Here is a 14,100-nt window from a genome sequence, read left to right on the forward strand (position 1 = left end):
TGATGCTAAATAGTATGCCCTTGGAGAGACCTCATGTGATGTTACAACCAAGAAAAGGGCCAAAATCTGTAACCATTTTGGTATTCTAGCTCATTTACTAAATCCAGTAGACATTCATTTTCAGTTTTGTGGAAAAGACCAGTGTACACTGTGGCCTGGCTTCTTTTTCCACACAGGGCATGAGATCCTAGATGTGTGTCTGATAACACGGGAGGCTGAACAGCATGGGCTGCAGGCGTGTGCGTGATGCAGAGTAGCTTCTGCCTCCCCGGCCACTCTGCTCAAGAAGGCTTAGTCAGAGCTGAGTAACCTGAGCCGCCTGCAGCCTTCCTAGCACACAGAATCTGCAGATTTAAAAAGAAAGAGCCTTGAGCAGAGCAAACACCTCTGCCCGCTACATCTTGCCTGTAATAACCGCAGTGAGAGATTGCGAGTCTGTTCTGGTCCCAGGGTGACTCTCTCGATGGGAGTGACGGTAGCTAGAGGTGGTGGGGTCCAGGGAGGGGGGCCAGGCCCCAGAGTTTGCAGATGCTTGAGTGTCAGCCTCGCCTTTGGGAGCTGCACACCCTGTGACCAGTCTTCCCCTCTCTGGCCTCACTGGCCGCTTCTGTAAAGTGCGTGGGTTGCCAGACGTGGCAAGTTTCTTTCATCTCAAGTGCCAAGTCCCGTGATTGGCTGTTGTTTGCCTGGAGAATTGCAGCAAGGCAGATCTAGCCAAGCCAGGGAAGAGCACCTTGATGGGGCAGCCGCGGGTGGCAAGCGTGGGGCATCTCAGTCTCTGTGCGGGTTTTATGCTTGTCATCGAGACCAGTGAGTCCCGCTCAGACTTGCAGAGCTAAATGGATGTTGCTGGCTTCTAAAACCTCTACAGAGACCTTAAAAATGCTGAAACTGTATCCAATACAAAGTTTTGAAAACCCACTGAGTTCTTTCCCATTAGAAAAGAAGGTTGGAAATGGGCATTTGACCAGGATGGCCGGGACCGAGTGGGCGCCCCTGGGCAGTGCTGCCCACCGTGGCCCCCAGGGAGGAGGGAGCAGAGGACTCTATTCACTCCAGTCCTGAGCAGCAAAGAGCCTTCCTCGCAGGGATCAAGTATTAGGCTCACAGGAGGAAAAACAGTGTTTGAGAGACAAGGTGTGAGTTTAGTAGCCATCATTCACCTTAAAGTCTTCTTGGCCCTAAGGAAACTACTGGTAACATCCCCCACTCATCACAAGCAACTCAAGTGGACGTTCTGTCCATGAGACATGGCTGTGGGTATTTGCTGATACCTCAGTGTCTGGTGCTGTGTAAGGAAAGCATCCAACTGGAAAGTTTTACCCAAAACTGTGTTTTTCTAGTTGTACAAAAGTAATGCATTTTGTAGAAGAATATTTGGACAGGATGAAGCTGGAGGGGGCAGAAGCCATCATTCTACTCTATAGAGATGATCATTTGGCATTTTTTTTAATAAGTGAATTAATATATTGAATCAGAAGTTTTTCTTCTTGTGTCCCATATTACAAATAGTAAATTCACCCCAGCTTAGACAAAGTATGCAATTTCTTCTGCTGCCATGTTGTCGTATTAAAAGAGAGGTTTTTGTTTTGTTTTTGTTTTGGGTTTTTTTGGCTGTGCCACACTCAGCATGTGGGATCCCAGTTCCCTGACCAGGGATCAAACCTGTGTCCACTGTGGTGGAAGCGTGGAGTCCTAATCACTGGACCACCAGGGAAGTCCCAGGGCAGTTTTTTTCAATTGTTAACTTTTTTTACATGAAGCCATTAAGATTTGGTGCCCAGAGCTGCCTTTCCTCGTTGCCTCTAAATACTGGTCCATTATAGCTCTCTTACTAGAGTCACCAGGAGTACAACAGACTCTCCCTAAAAAATGGGAACAAATAGGCACAGGAGAGGGCTTGCCTGGTGGTGCGGTGGTTAAGAATCCACCTGCCAATGCAGAGAACATAGGTTCAAGCCCTGGTCAGGGAAGATCCCACATGCCGTGGAGCAGCTAAGCTCATGCACCACAACTACTGAGCCTGCGCTCTAAAGCCCGCGAGCCACAACTACTGAGCCCACGTGCTGCAATTACTGAAGCCCATGCACCTAGAGCCCCTGCTCTGCAACAAGAGAAGCCACTGCCATGAGAAGCCAGCACACTGCACTGAAGAGTAACCCCCACTCGCCGCAACTAGAGAAAGCCCGCACTCAGCAACAAAGAACCAATGCAGCCAAAATTAAATAAAAGTAAATTAAATTTAAAAAAACAAAAAACAAATAGGCACAGGAGAGCAGAGAGAGGCGCTTTCCAGCCAGAGAGAACAGAACATGCGGAGTAAGCCCCACCGCCCTGCCAGGCTCACCCAGCGGGAACCCTTGGAACCCTCAAGGCCCTGTGGTGGCCGTTAGGCAGCGGGGCAGGGACTGGGGCAAGTTAGTTCTCCCAAAACTAGAATTTCTAAGTTAAATTTTAAATCTGTCTTTTTTTAAAGTTTCTGTTTTGGAATAATTTATAGAAAAATATAGAAATAATTTATGGACAATCTCACCCAGATTACCCAAGGTGAACGTTTTTCCACATTACTCTTCTCTCTCCATCTCCCTCCCTCCCTCCCTCCTGCTCTGCTAAGACCTGAGGGCTCCTGCAAGTCCTATGGTGTCCTCAGTTCCCTATCGGCTTCTCACTTTGTGCTTTTTACAACCTTGATGATGTGATATCACAGGCCAGTTATCTTGCAGGATGTCCCTTAGTTTGGCTTTCGTGTGACCTCATGACCAGTTGCAGGATGGAAGCTGGGGAGGGACACTCGTGTGGGGGGCAGGGTCCCTTTTCCCAAGGGTGGTCAGCAGCCAGACGGCTCATGTTACAGGCTTTGGCTCTGTTGAAAGTCAGGGCCCCAGGGGTCATCCTCACAACCTCCCATGTCCAGTGACTCACTTAAGTCCTGGCCATTCTTTTGGCCTGATTTTTTTTTTTTGTACTTTTTGTGCTTCTTTTTTATCTCCTTTGCTACCATCCTGGCTCGAGTCACCACTGTCATGCTGCTCCCCCAGCCACTTTCTCCCCCTCCCAACCCTTCTGTGGCATGAACTGGTCCGCAGGCAGGTCCCATCTCCCACTCTCTCTTGTTCGGTAACTCAGTCAACTAAGCATAGTGAGGGCCAGGCTTGCTGCCGGGGATGGGTCTGTGCTGCCCTGATGCAGGTGCTCGGATGGGGAGGTCCTGCCACACTGTCAGATGGTGAGAAAATGGCAACGTGGGATGGAGAGCGAAGGATATGGATGGGAACAGAGGAAGGGACGCTCCCAGGAGGAGACCGCCTTCTCCCGGGGTCCCCAGCACCCACCCCCCCCAGCACCGCGTGCCCTGTCCCCTGCCCTTCCACTTCCTTCTGCCCCCTCTGCATGTACTTTTGCTGCGTACACCTGACTCCCTTGCGTCTAGCACCGTGACATTCAGATGTGGGTGCTCAAGTGAGTCCCTGTCACCCCAGAGTCCCCACGTGGGGGCTCTTTCCTGGTTAGCCAAGGGCAGTGTCCTTCTGGTTCTTTCAGCCCCAAGGCTGGTTCTTTTCTCTCTGACACATGTCCCACAGAGATGCCAGCTGCCTGTGCGTGTGCAGGTGAGGAAGGAGGGCAGCCTTTCTCTGCTTCCACGTGCTGCACCGAGCTGTTGGTTCCTGGAGGGCCGGAACCAACTTTCTGTGGTTTTCAGCCATCCATCTGTCCAACACAGCTCTGTGTGAGGACGGAAATTTCTGTTCTGCTGTGTGTCCACACAGGGCCACTGACACTTCACATGTGCCTCATGTGGTTTAGGATGAGTTTTTATTTTTATGTCATTTAAATTAATTTAAGTTTATTTTTTTTATTATTTATTTATTTATTTATGGCTAGGTTGGGTCATCGTTGCTGTGCATGGGCTTTCTCTAGTTGTGGCAAGCTGGGGCTACTCCTCATTGCGGTGCGGGGGCTTCTCATTGCAGTGGCTTTTCTTGTTGTGGAGCATGGGCTCTAGGCACACGGGCTTCAGTAGTTGTGGCGCGTAGGCTCAGTAGTTGTGGCTCCCGGGCTCTAGAGCGCAGGCTCAGTAATTGTGGTACACGGGCTTAGTTGCTCCGCGGCGTGTGGGATCTTCCCAGACCAGGGCTTGAACCCGTGTCCTCTGCATTGGCAGGCAGATTCCCAACCACTGCACCACCGGGGAATTCCTTAAATTAAGTTTAAATACCCACACGTGGCTGTGGCTAAGGTACTGGGCAGTGTAGCCGTGGACGGTCTAGCTCAATCACTGTTCTGTAAGGACAGGCAGTAAATGTTTCTTTGACCTGTTACATAACGTCAGGCAAGAAAGGAAGATGCTTAAAAGGTGGGGTGTTTTTCTTCAGTGAACATGTTCTAGAAAGAGGGGAGACCCCAAAGTGTAGTGGGTTTTGAAACAGGAGAATAGAAGAAAATATTGTGAGATGAGGAAAAAGAAAAAAAGCATTGCAGCTATTTAGGAAACAACAGAGAGGTGATGAAATTCTTGAAAGGCTGAGAAGAGGTCTGGAGGGAAATCCCAGCACCTAGAAAGCAGCTAGTGCTTACGGCGCACCATGAAATCTTCGACCATAGGCTTCAGTTCTGTTCTGTTCTTTCTTTGTAACAACTTCGTTGAGGTCAGTGCACTAAGCTGTACATATTTGAAGTGTGCAATTTGGTGAGTTTTAACACGTCTACACCCGAAAAAACATCCTCACAATCAAGATGATGATCTCCATCGTCCCCAAAGTTTCCTTGTGGCCCTCAATACTCTCTCCCCGCTTCCCCCATCCCTAGGTAACCACGGTCTGCTTTCTGTCACTGTAGATTGATTTGCATTTTCTAGAACCTTATATAAACTGAATCCTGCAGTGTACACTCTTTTTTTGACTGGCTCCTCTCACACGGCATAATGATTTGAGATTACCCAGGTTGTTGCCGTTCTTTCATTCATCCGTTCATTGCTAGTGTAGCCTGCTGTGTGGGTGTCCATCCGTCTCCTCTGGTGGAGCAGGAGCTCGCCGTCCACACCTGCGCCCTGTTTCTCGGGACCTTGGGAGCCTCCGGCGCAGCCTGTCCTGCATGCAGCTGCACACAGGGAGCCCTGCTGGAAGATGGTCAGGGAAACCAAGCGGTTAGAATCAGTTGGTGGCTGGCTAGCGCTTCCTAAGAAAGCATCCCTGTCACCAGGGTGGGAAAGGCTCGACCCAAGGAAAGGAAATATACACAGACACTTAGAGCCCGCGGAATCATAAGTCAGTTACCTTCTTTTGAACGCCTCTCATGGGCAAGAGATTTGGGGAATGCCAAGATCAGTGGAGTGGACCTCCATTGGCGGGGTTTGTGAGACAGGGGTCAGGGCATTTGGATTCTGATTATCTACAGTGGTGGGTTCAAGGTGATGCCTTTTGTTCAAGTTCTCTGGGTGCCCTTCCTTCCACTCAACTTCAGCTTGTGCTCCTGCTCCCTGACCTTCCCACGCCGGCCTCTTACCTCTTCCTTCTCTCAGTGAATTGGACCCAGATCCAGGCGGGATCCCATGGATTCTGCCCAAGCTTGTGGCCTCGGGTCTTCAGTGTACGCTTCTGGACAGCGAGACCCTGTGTCCACCAAAGGGCGACCATGGGCGTCCTCAGGTCTCTCCTGTTAAATGGAGTGAGAGGGATGTAGAAGCCAGGTGGATTAGGAAGTTGAAGAAATCAGTGTAAACTGCTAAGAATGCTTCAGAGATGGACTTCCCTGGGCGCAGTGGTTAAGAATCTGCCTGCCAGTGCAGGGGATATGGGTTCGAACCCTGGTCCAGGAAGATCCCACATGCTGTGGAGCAACTAAGTCCATGTGCCACAGTTACTGAGCCTGCGCTCTAGAGCCCGCAAGCCACAACTACTGAGCTCGCGTGCCACAACTACTGAAGCCCTTGCACCTAGAGCCTGTGCCCCACAATAAGAGAAGCCACCACAATGAGATGCCCACGCACCGCAATGAAGAGTAACCCCTGCTCACCACAACTAGAGAAAGCCCATGTGCAGCAGCGAAGACCCAATGCAGCCAAAAATAAATAAATTAATTAATTAATTAAAAAAAAGAATGCTTCAAAGAACACAGTCTAGTTAAGAATAACTTCTCCCAGGGAAATTTCTCCCAGGACGGGGCATTTATAGTTTTCATCTTATCTTCCTTTTTCTTATTTCCCTCCAGAACCAATCATGCCGTATATCATAAATAATATAATAAATGTAATGTATATTTTAAGATACAAAATATATATTAGTATCTAACATAAAATACTTAAATATGTAATATATTAAAATATGTATTTTTTACAGACATCTTTCCTATCTTACCAATTCTTTTTTTTTCTTTTTAATATTTATTTTATTTATTTGGTTGCGCTGGATCTTAGTTGTGGCAGGTGGACTCCTTAGTTGCAGCTCACAGGCTCCTTTGTTGTGGCATGCGAACTCTTAGTTGTGGCCTGCGTGTGGGATCTGGTTCCCTGACCAGGGATCAAACCCGGCCCCCCTGCATTCGGAGCATGGAGTCTTAACCATTGAGCCACCAGGGAAGTCCCTATCTTACCAATTCTTGAAAATCAGTGTGAGTTAAACCAATGCCATTTGTTGGGATTCATCTCAGGCAGATGCTGAACCAGTGGTTCCTTTAACCGAAATGAGGAATCTATGCTTTTCAAAAAATGAATCCAACCTTGTTCTTGGGTTCCTGCATAGTGGCCTGATCTCAGATGTATGTCTAAAATTTGAATGCAGAAATGCCCTTCCCTCCCTCTCTGTCCACCTGCCCACACTGCATTTTAGATGTAAATGGTAACAGTCATGGAATATGGGAAAAAGCTGGGAAAAAAAACCTCTGAGGTTTGAGGTCTCATGTGTTCAGCACCCCTGTGAGCACCCAGTAAATATTTGATCATGATGGGAGTGACCGACAGGAGCAGGGAATTACCCATCCATAAAGGGCATCTCCCCTGGGAACAGCCTGTGCCCAGCACCCCAGTGCACCACTCTGCCTAAGATAAAAGACCCAAAAAGAGCGTTTTTCTTTTGGACATTCACTCTACCCCCTCACCGCCAGGAAGGAATTACATGCAAAAGAACAAAATCTTTGATTCCTGTTTTATTTCTAACAATTCAACCAGAATTGAATTATTTCCTATGTGTGACCCTGGCCTAAAGGACATATAAGAGGAAAGGATTGGATTTAATGTCTTAATTTACTTTGCCTTTAATTAAAATAGCCTTCAATTATGAAAGTTACCAGAATTCTAATGATTACGTTATAAAAGAGTGTTTACCTAGTAATCTCTCTTGCATTCTGGGATTAGGAATGCTGGCTTCTGTTGTCTTAATTTTATATTTGACATGAAAAGTCAGTTTATTTCTTTTTTAAAAAATAAATTTATTTATTTTTGACTGCGTGGGGTATTCGTTGCTGCGCGCAGGCTTTTTCTAGTTGCAGCGAGCAGGGGCTACCCTTCATTGCAGTGCACGGACTTATTGCAGTGGCTTCTCTTGTTGCAGAGCACGGGCTGTAGGCACACGGGCTCAGTAGTTGTGGCTCGCAGGCTCTAGAGCGCAGGCTCAGTAGTGTGGTGCGCGGGCTTAGATGCTCTGCGGCATGTAGGATCTTCCCGGACCAGGGCTCAAACCTGTGTCCCCTGCATTGGCAGGCGGATTCCTAACCACTGTGCCACCAGGGAAGTCCTGAAAAAGTCAGTTTTATTTCTTAAGTTTGGTTTTATGCATGAGTTAGATAGAATGATCTCATTCCATGGGATATTGAGAAAAGCTTCCTCTGGTTCCTGGAGTTTTGGAAGTTCCCACACTCTCAGGTTACTTCAGTATGTACCTTGAAATTCACCAAAAAGCAAATTCTGAAAACCAGTTGAATTTAATTTTAAAACAGAGCAATTTGTTAGTAAGAGGGAGGGGTAGAAGTATATCTTAAAAACAAAATCTAAAGAGGGAATCATGGGGACTTCCTTGGTGGCACAGTGGTTGAGAGTCCACCTGCTGATGCAGGGAACACGGGTTCGTGCCCTGGTCCGGGAGGATCCCACATGCCGCGGACCGGCTAGGCCCGTGAGCCATGGCCGCTGAGCCTGTGCGTCCGGAACCTGTGCTCCGCAACGGGAGAGGCCACAACAGTGAGAGGCCCGCGTACTGCAAAAAAAAAAAAAAAAAAAAGGGGAATCATGTAGTAGATTGGTATTTAGCAGTAAGAATCAGGTATTTCCTAGCTCAGTGTTCATGTTAAGACACCTGGTACCTTTTCCTCAATTGTTAGTTGCTCCTCATTGCTCTTCGGGAGGCTCAAAAGATTTGTTGTGAGGTGGCCTTAAACCTCTGTGTGTTATCAGGTGCTAAGTGACATTTTGACTAGACTCGGTTAGACAGATGACAATTCCAGACAAACTCAAATCTGTAGTGCATGTAATTGGCGTGTGTACGAGTTTTTCACTTTGGCATGTCTCGGACGGTAGATTCATTCTGTTTCACAGTCCAGCAACAGGCAGACCCACTCAACCCAAATGCTGTTAAAAATTTTATTCTCATTTCCATTCATACTGGATAAATTGAATTGGACAAATTCAATAGAAGTTGAAAAATGTTTAGCTTTCTTTTGGACGACTGCCTTATAGAGATAACTTACCCTGTCCCCCACCACTGAAAATTCTTGATTCTCTTAAATCTAAAGTAAATGATCTGTAAATAAAAATATTTTCTGCTTCCTTGAAAACATCTATTGTTTTGTGACTCTAACCCAGTTACTAGAGTTCCCTCCTGACACCTCCCCCGCCACAGCTGCCCCCCTCGTTTTGGAGGAGAACTTGTATTTTCCTCACTTATTCATTTAACCACCAACCACAAAGCCCCTGCTTTATTCCATCAACTACTCCTTACTTGTCCAGGTGATTCTTACTTCATCCCAAGTCTAGCCCCAAGCATTTCCTCATAAAAAGCAATGATTAAAAAAAAAGAGAGAGAGCAATGATTAAATATCTGTTTAGTCTTGGCCAGGCACTGGTCCTTCACGTTATTTATCCCTCATAATATTTGATGAAGGTGGCATTGCATCTTCCATTTCAGTTAAACAGTTAGCTTGCATTTCTGTTAACTAAAATTACTGTAATAACGTTGAAAGAGTTTTTTCAGGAGGGGAAGAAAGAGGATGCCTTTTAAGCTGTAGAATAGCATATTGTGTTTGTGATGTTTTCGTGGACTTGGAGCCCCTGAGATGCCCCCTAGTCAGCTCTGTCTGGTTCGATGCTGTCCCTCAAGGTAGCGGGGAAGAGCTGTTCTTCCCCAAATGCCAAGTGCGGTGGTCGCCAACCTGCAGAGCCTGCAGTGTCCCGGTGTCCCAGTGTGTGATCCAGCCCAGCAGGGAAGCTGAGGGCTGGCCCTTTAGTATGCTGGTGGTCCCTTGTGGGTTCCTTGGGGCTTTTTGTTCATCTGGGGAGTTGCTGCCACGTGATTGTGATCGTGATCACTCACACCCCTTGTCTGCAGGTGGTTACTGATGACTGACCATTCCCATCACAGGACTGTCCCTTGGCTCCAGGATTCCTTGTGGCCTGGGAACCACAACTGTCCTGTGCGTTCATGTCTCCCTGCCACTTGGGGTGCCCTCTGCCTTTGGCCTTGAGGACATACATGTACACAGCTTACCTAGATGTTTTCTCTCTCAGTTAATGTCTCAGTATTTCCTAGGGCTGAAAGGCCTTACAATATCATAACATCAGAGGATTTCTGCATGTCACCTGGTTTGGGGCCAACTTCGTCGGGGATCTCAAAGCATATCGGTTGTTTTATGGCATGACAAAGCTTTTTGGGACTGTCATCTACATTGGATTTTAACGATCACCTATCAGGATAGATTTAGGAACATCTGTCTGACCTTCTTAAGAATCTGGAGGAATTCCCTGGCGGTCCAGTGGTTAAGACTCCACGCTTCCACTGCAGGGCCCATGGGTTTGATCCCTGGTCAGGGAACTAAGATCCCACATGCTGCGTGGGGCAGCCAGTCATCTTTCATCTAGAAATCTTTTTAGCTGGCTCTCAGCTATGAAATGCAGGTAATATGATGAAATACCGATGGGAATTCTAGAGAAATGGTGTTAGCACCACAGAACGCTTTTCTTTGCGTAAAACTTTGGTGCTCCAGCTTGGAGGTAGGACAGGGCTCAGTTTACAGAAAGGGAGCATTTTCCATCCTCCAGCCCCAGTCGCCCCATCATTCAGCTCTTCACTGGCTCAAGATGAGCTTTCCATTCAGCCCAAGTCCAGCCCTGAGCATTTTGTCATGAAAAACAGGGACCCTTCCTGAGGACCAGAGAACTGATGCTTTCTGACAGGCAAAATGTTGATTCAAAAAATAAATATATAAGTGATTCAGGATGATTCTCAACTTAATCTAGAACAATTCACAAGTGGGAGTAACCAAGAAAATACTGAAAAGGAAGAGTTAAGAGGGTAAATGTATATCAGCTATTAAAAGATGCTATTACACTACAAGTTTAAAAAAACCTTTGGGGACTTCCCTGGTGGCGCAGTGGTTGAGAATCTGCCTGCCAATGCAGGGGACACGGGTTCGAGCCCTGGTCTGGGAAGATCCCACATGCCGCGGAGCAATTAGGCCCGTGAGCCACAGCTACTGAGCCTGCGCGTCTGGAGCCTGTGCTCTGCAACAAGAGAGGCTACGACAGTGAGAGGCCTGCACACCGCGATGAAGAGTGGGCCCCGCTCGCCACAACTGGAGAAAGCCCTCGCACAGAAACGAAGACCCAACACAGCCAAAAATAAATAAATAATTAAATTTTTTTTAGAAAGTGATTAAAAAAACCTTTGGTTACTGGCTCAGAAATAGACCGAAATATGTCTTAGAAGGTACCATATCATAAAGGTAGCATTCAGAGCAATGAAGAAAGGGTAAATTATTAAGTAAATGGTGTAGAAGTAAGTAAACTACTGTACACACACAGACTACATCCTGGGAAAAGTACTTGCAGCGTAGAAGACAAATTCTTGAATGGGTCTAATAAGTCCTTACAAATTGTTAAGAAAAATAACCTGTAGTAGAAAATCGGACAAAGGACATAATGAGCTGTTAGATGTAGTGTATATGACTAATGAATTTATTCAGTCTCACTAGTAATCCAGGAGCTGAAAATTAAGACAGTTATGCTCTGCCGTTTTCCCACCTGTCGGGTTGGCAGCACAGAGGCCATGGGGGCTCCGGGAAGGGCGCCACCCGACCTGGGGGGTGTGGGCTGGGGTGCCTGTCTGGCCTGGGGAGCAGGATGCCACTGGGCAGATACACAAGTAGTAACAATAATAACAGACGTTTTAAAGCAGCCTGAAAGTCCAACAGGAGGCGATCAGTTGAGTAAACTATGCTCTGCAGACACACACCGACAGGGGAACACACAACTGTTAGAAGTAGGAGTGGCAGAGCACAGTTCTCAGTGTGGAGAGACATTTCCAGTGTAAACGAGTGAATAAGTCAGGTCACGATACCGTGTACAAAATGATGGCACATCCGCTCCACACACTTACACACGTCTGGAAGAATGTCACCCAATTTTAACTGACCCTCTCTGGTTGGTAGAATTATGGTTTTGTTGTTGTTGTTGTTTCTTAACCATTGATAGCATGGCAGAATTACGGTTTTTTAAAAGTATTATTTTCACTTAACACTCTCTTCTGATTTTTCTACAAAAGAATATGTTTATATCATTCTTTTAATTTTTTTTAAGTAATAGGAATTAAAATTACCCAAGTTAAATAATTTCTTTACCAGCCAATTAATAGCATTTGTTTATTCTTCATATGCTGGTCATGGCCACAATCATTCAAAACCACTTACTTTAAATTTTTGTGCCGCTGCACCATTTGTGTGCATTTTCCTGGCAATGGGGCGCGTGTTCTTCATTTTAGTTAAGTTGTGAGTGATGTCATCAATACAGATTTTCTTTCTGATGCACCCCTGCCCGCCCCCGCCCCGGTTGTTTTTGCCCTCTGTCACTGCACTGGGTGAGTCATCCTTTGGGCAGGAGCCCCAGTGCTTTTCAGCACAAAGACCTCTGAGAAGCCGCTGTAGGAAGAAGCGTCTCTGGGGCCCAGAGTTGGGGTGGGGGACTGGGTGCAGTTTTTACGGGAAATACAGCTATGGCCACCATGAACTCATTGCCTCTCCCAGACACCCAAAACCTGGAACCAACAGCCCGTTTTATATTCCCATCTTCTGCGACACTGTTAGTGTCTTAAGAACCCAGCTGACATTTATGCTTCCTACAAATGAAATTTCTAATATTTCCATTTTGTACGCTGTAAAATCAAGGTGTTAACAGTTCCCATCAGGGCTGTTGCAGGGCTGTGGCCTTCAGGCCATCACCTAGCCGGGCGGGGGGGGGGGGGCGGTTTGCTGCCCAGTGCCCATCCCCCCAGACCCTGCCTTTACCCTGGGCTGTCAGTGTTAACCTAGGTCTCCTCCTAAGAACATTTAGGATTTTCTTTTATTTTACAAAGTGCTTTCTTTTCACTTGATTCGATAGTAATTTTGCTCAGAAACTTACCATATAAAGTGCAGATTCCAAATCTAGGCCAACAACCCCCCATCTTGTTTTTAAAAGAATCGGAACAGTACTATGCATTGCCGGTTACTCCACGAAGGATGGCTTCCTGAACTGAGCAGTGACTGAGATACAGGTTAAGAGGAAAGTACACCTGGCTTCTTTATTTTTATTTTTGAAAATTAGAGACTTTTTTTTTTTAATTTATTTTTGGCTGCATTGGGTCTTTGTTGTTGCGCACGGGCTTTCTCTAGTTGCAGCGAGTGGGGGCTACTCTTTGTTGTGGTGCATGGGCTTCTCGTTGCAGTGGCTTCTCTTGTTGTGGAGCACGGGCTCTAGGCGTGCGGGCTTCAGTACTTGTGGCACGCGGGCTCTAGAGCGCAGGCTCAGTAGTTGTGGTGCACAGGCTTAGTTGCTCTGCGGCATGTGGGATCTTCCCAGACCAGGGATCAAACCCATATCCCCTGCATTGGCAGGCAGATTCTTAACCACTGCGCCACCAGGGAAGTCCACACCTGGCCTCTTTTAGATGTGCAGTGTTGAGAGGAATAATATTACTCCATTGCCTAAGGACCAGCTACATAATTTGTGGGGCTCAGTGCAAAACTGGAAATGGGGGCCCCTTGTTCAAAAACTATTAAGAATTTCAAGATTAAAGCCAGCGTGTGTAGGCTTTTCCAACTTCAGGGCCCCGGGTGACTGGCGGATAGCTGGTTAGAAAGCTGTGGTATCTACTGTTGGGAAGCTCTCCACAGGGCTGTGGCGGGTGGTGGACGGGAAGGGAAGCCGGCTCTGGGGTGCAGAAACCACATTCTGGGCCTGAGCGTGAGCCCTTCTGAGGGGCTGCTGTCATCTGACCGTCCCACATTCATGACGCCTGCTGTTTTTCTTCCTTGCACGTATAGAAATTTATTGAGTTTGAAGATGCCTTGGAACAAGAGAAGAAAGAGCTACAAACCCAGGTGGAACACTACGACTTTCAGACCCGCCAGCTGGAACTGAAGGCCAAAAACTACGCAGATCAGAGTAAGTCGCTAGCCCGGAGAGATGAAATTGCATTTTGAATGCATTTGTTGTTCTCAGACCAACCCAGCTGGGAGGGATGTTGAGAGCCTTTGATAAAAAGAGAGTGAGAAAACCCAAGGAGAGCCTTATCTTACTTTCATTGTGATTCCCTCAATAGTTTGTTTTCTATCTTTACACTGCTCTGTATTTCTGTAAATGGCCTCAAATCCTTTGTGGAAATAAATAAAATTTATAAATAAGGCCCCTCTGATGACAGAGCACTTTTGCTTAGTGTTGCAGTCTGACCCAAAATTCACAGATCTGTGAACTTTGTGTGGCCCTTTAGGACAGAGCTCCTGGCTGCTGTCTGGGGCTCCTGTCTGTGAGCTGCTTGAGGAGCGGGTGCTCTTTTGTGACCTGAAAGTTGGGCCCAACAATGGTGCCCCTGTAATGACAGTTCCTAGGGGGCACTCATGGCCGACCAGGGTGCCTATGGGAAC

The 14,100-nt window shown here is 47.1% G+C and overlaps 1 protein-coding gene across 6 annotated transcripts in view; it reads left to right on the forward strand.

Annotated features, from left to right (window-relative positions):
- Positions 1-14,100, forward strand: part of MAPK8IP3 (mitogen-activated protein kinase 8 interacting protein 3) — a 47,555-nt gene that overhangs the window by 2,633 nt on the left and 30,822 nt on the right. For all 6 annotated transcript variants that reach the window (XM_060123712.1, XM_060123711.1, XM_060123709.1 and 3 more), the window contains exon 2: positions 13,501-13,621. In XM_060123712.1, the coding sequence (XP_059979695.1) occupies positions 13,501-13,621 (121 nt within the window). The remainder of the gene's footprint in view (positions 1-13,500; positions 13,622-14,100) is intronic.

The sequence above is a fragment of the Lagenorhynchus albirostris genome, chromosome 15 (assembly GCF_949774975.1).
Source record: "Lagenorhynchus albirostris chromosome 15, mLagAlb1.1, whole genome shotgun sequence".
In the NCBI taxonomy this organism is placed as follows: Eukaryota; Metazoa; Chordata; class Mammalia; order Artiodactyla; family Delphinidae; genus Lagenorhynchus; species Lagenorhynchus albirostris.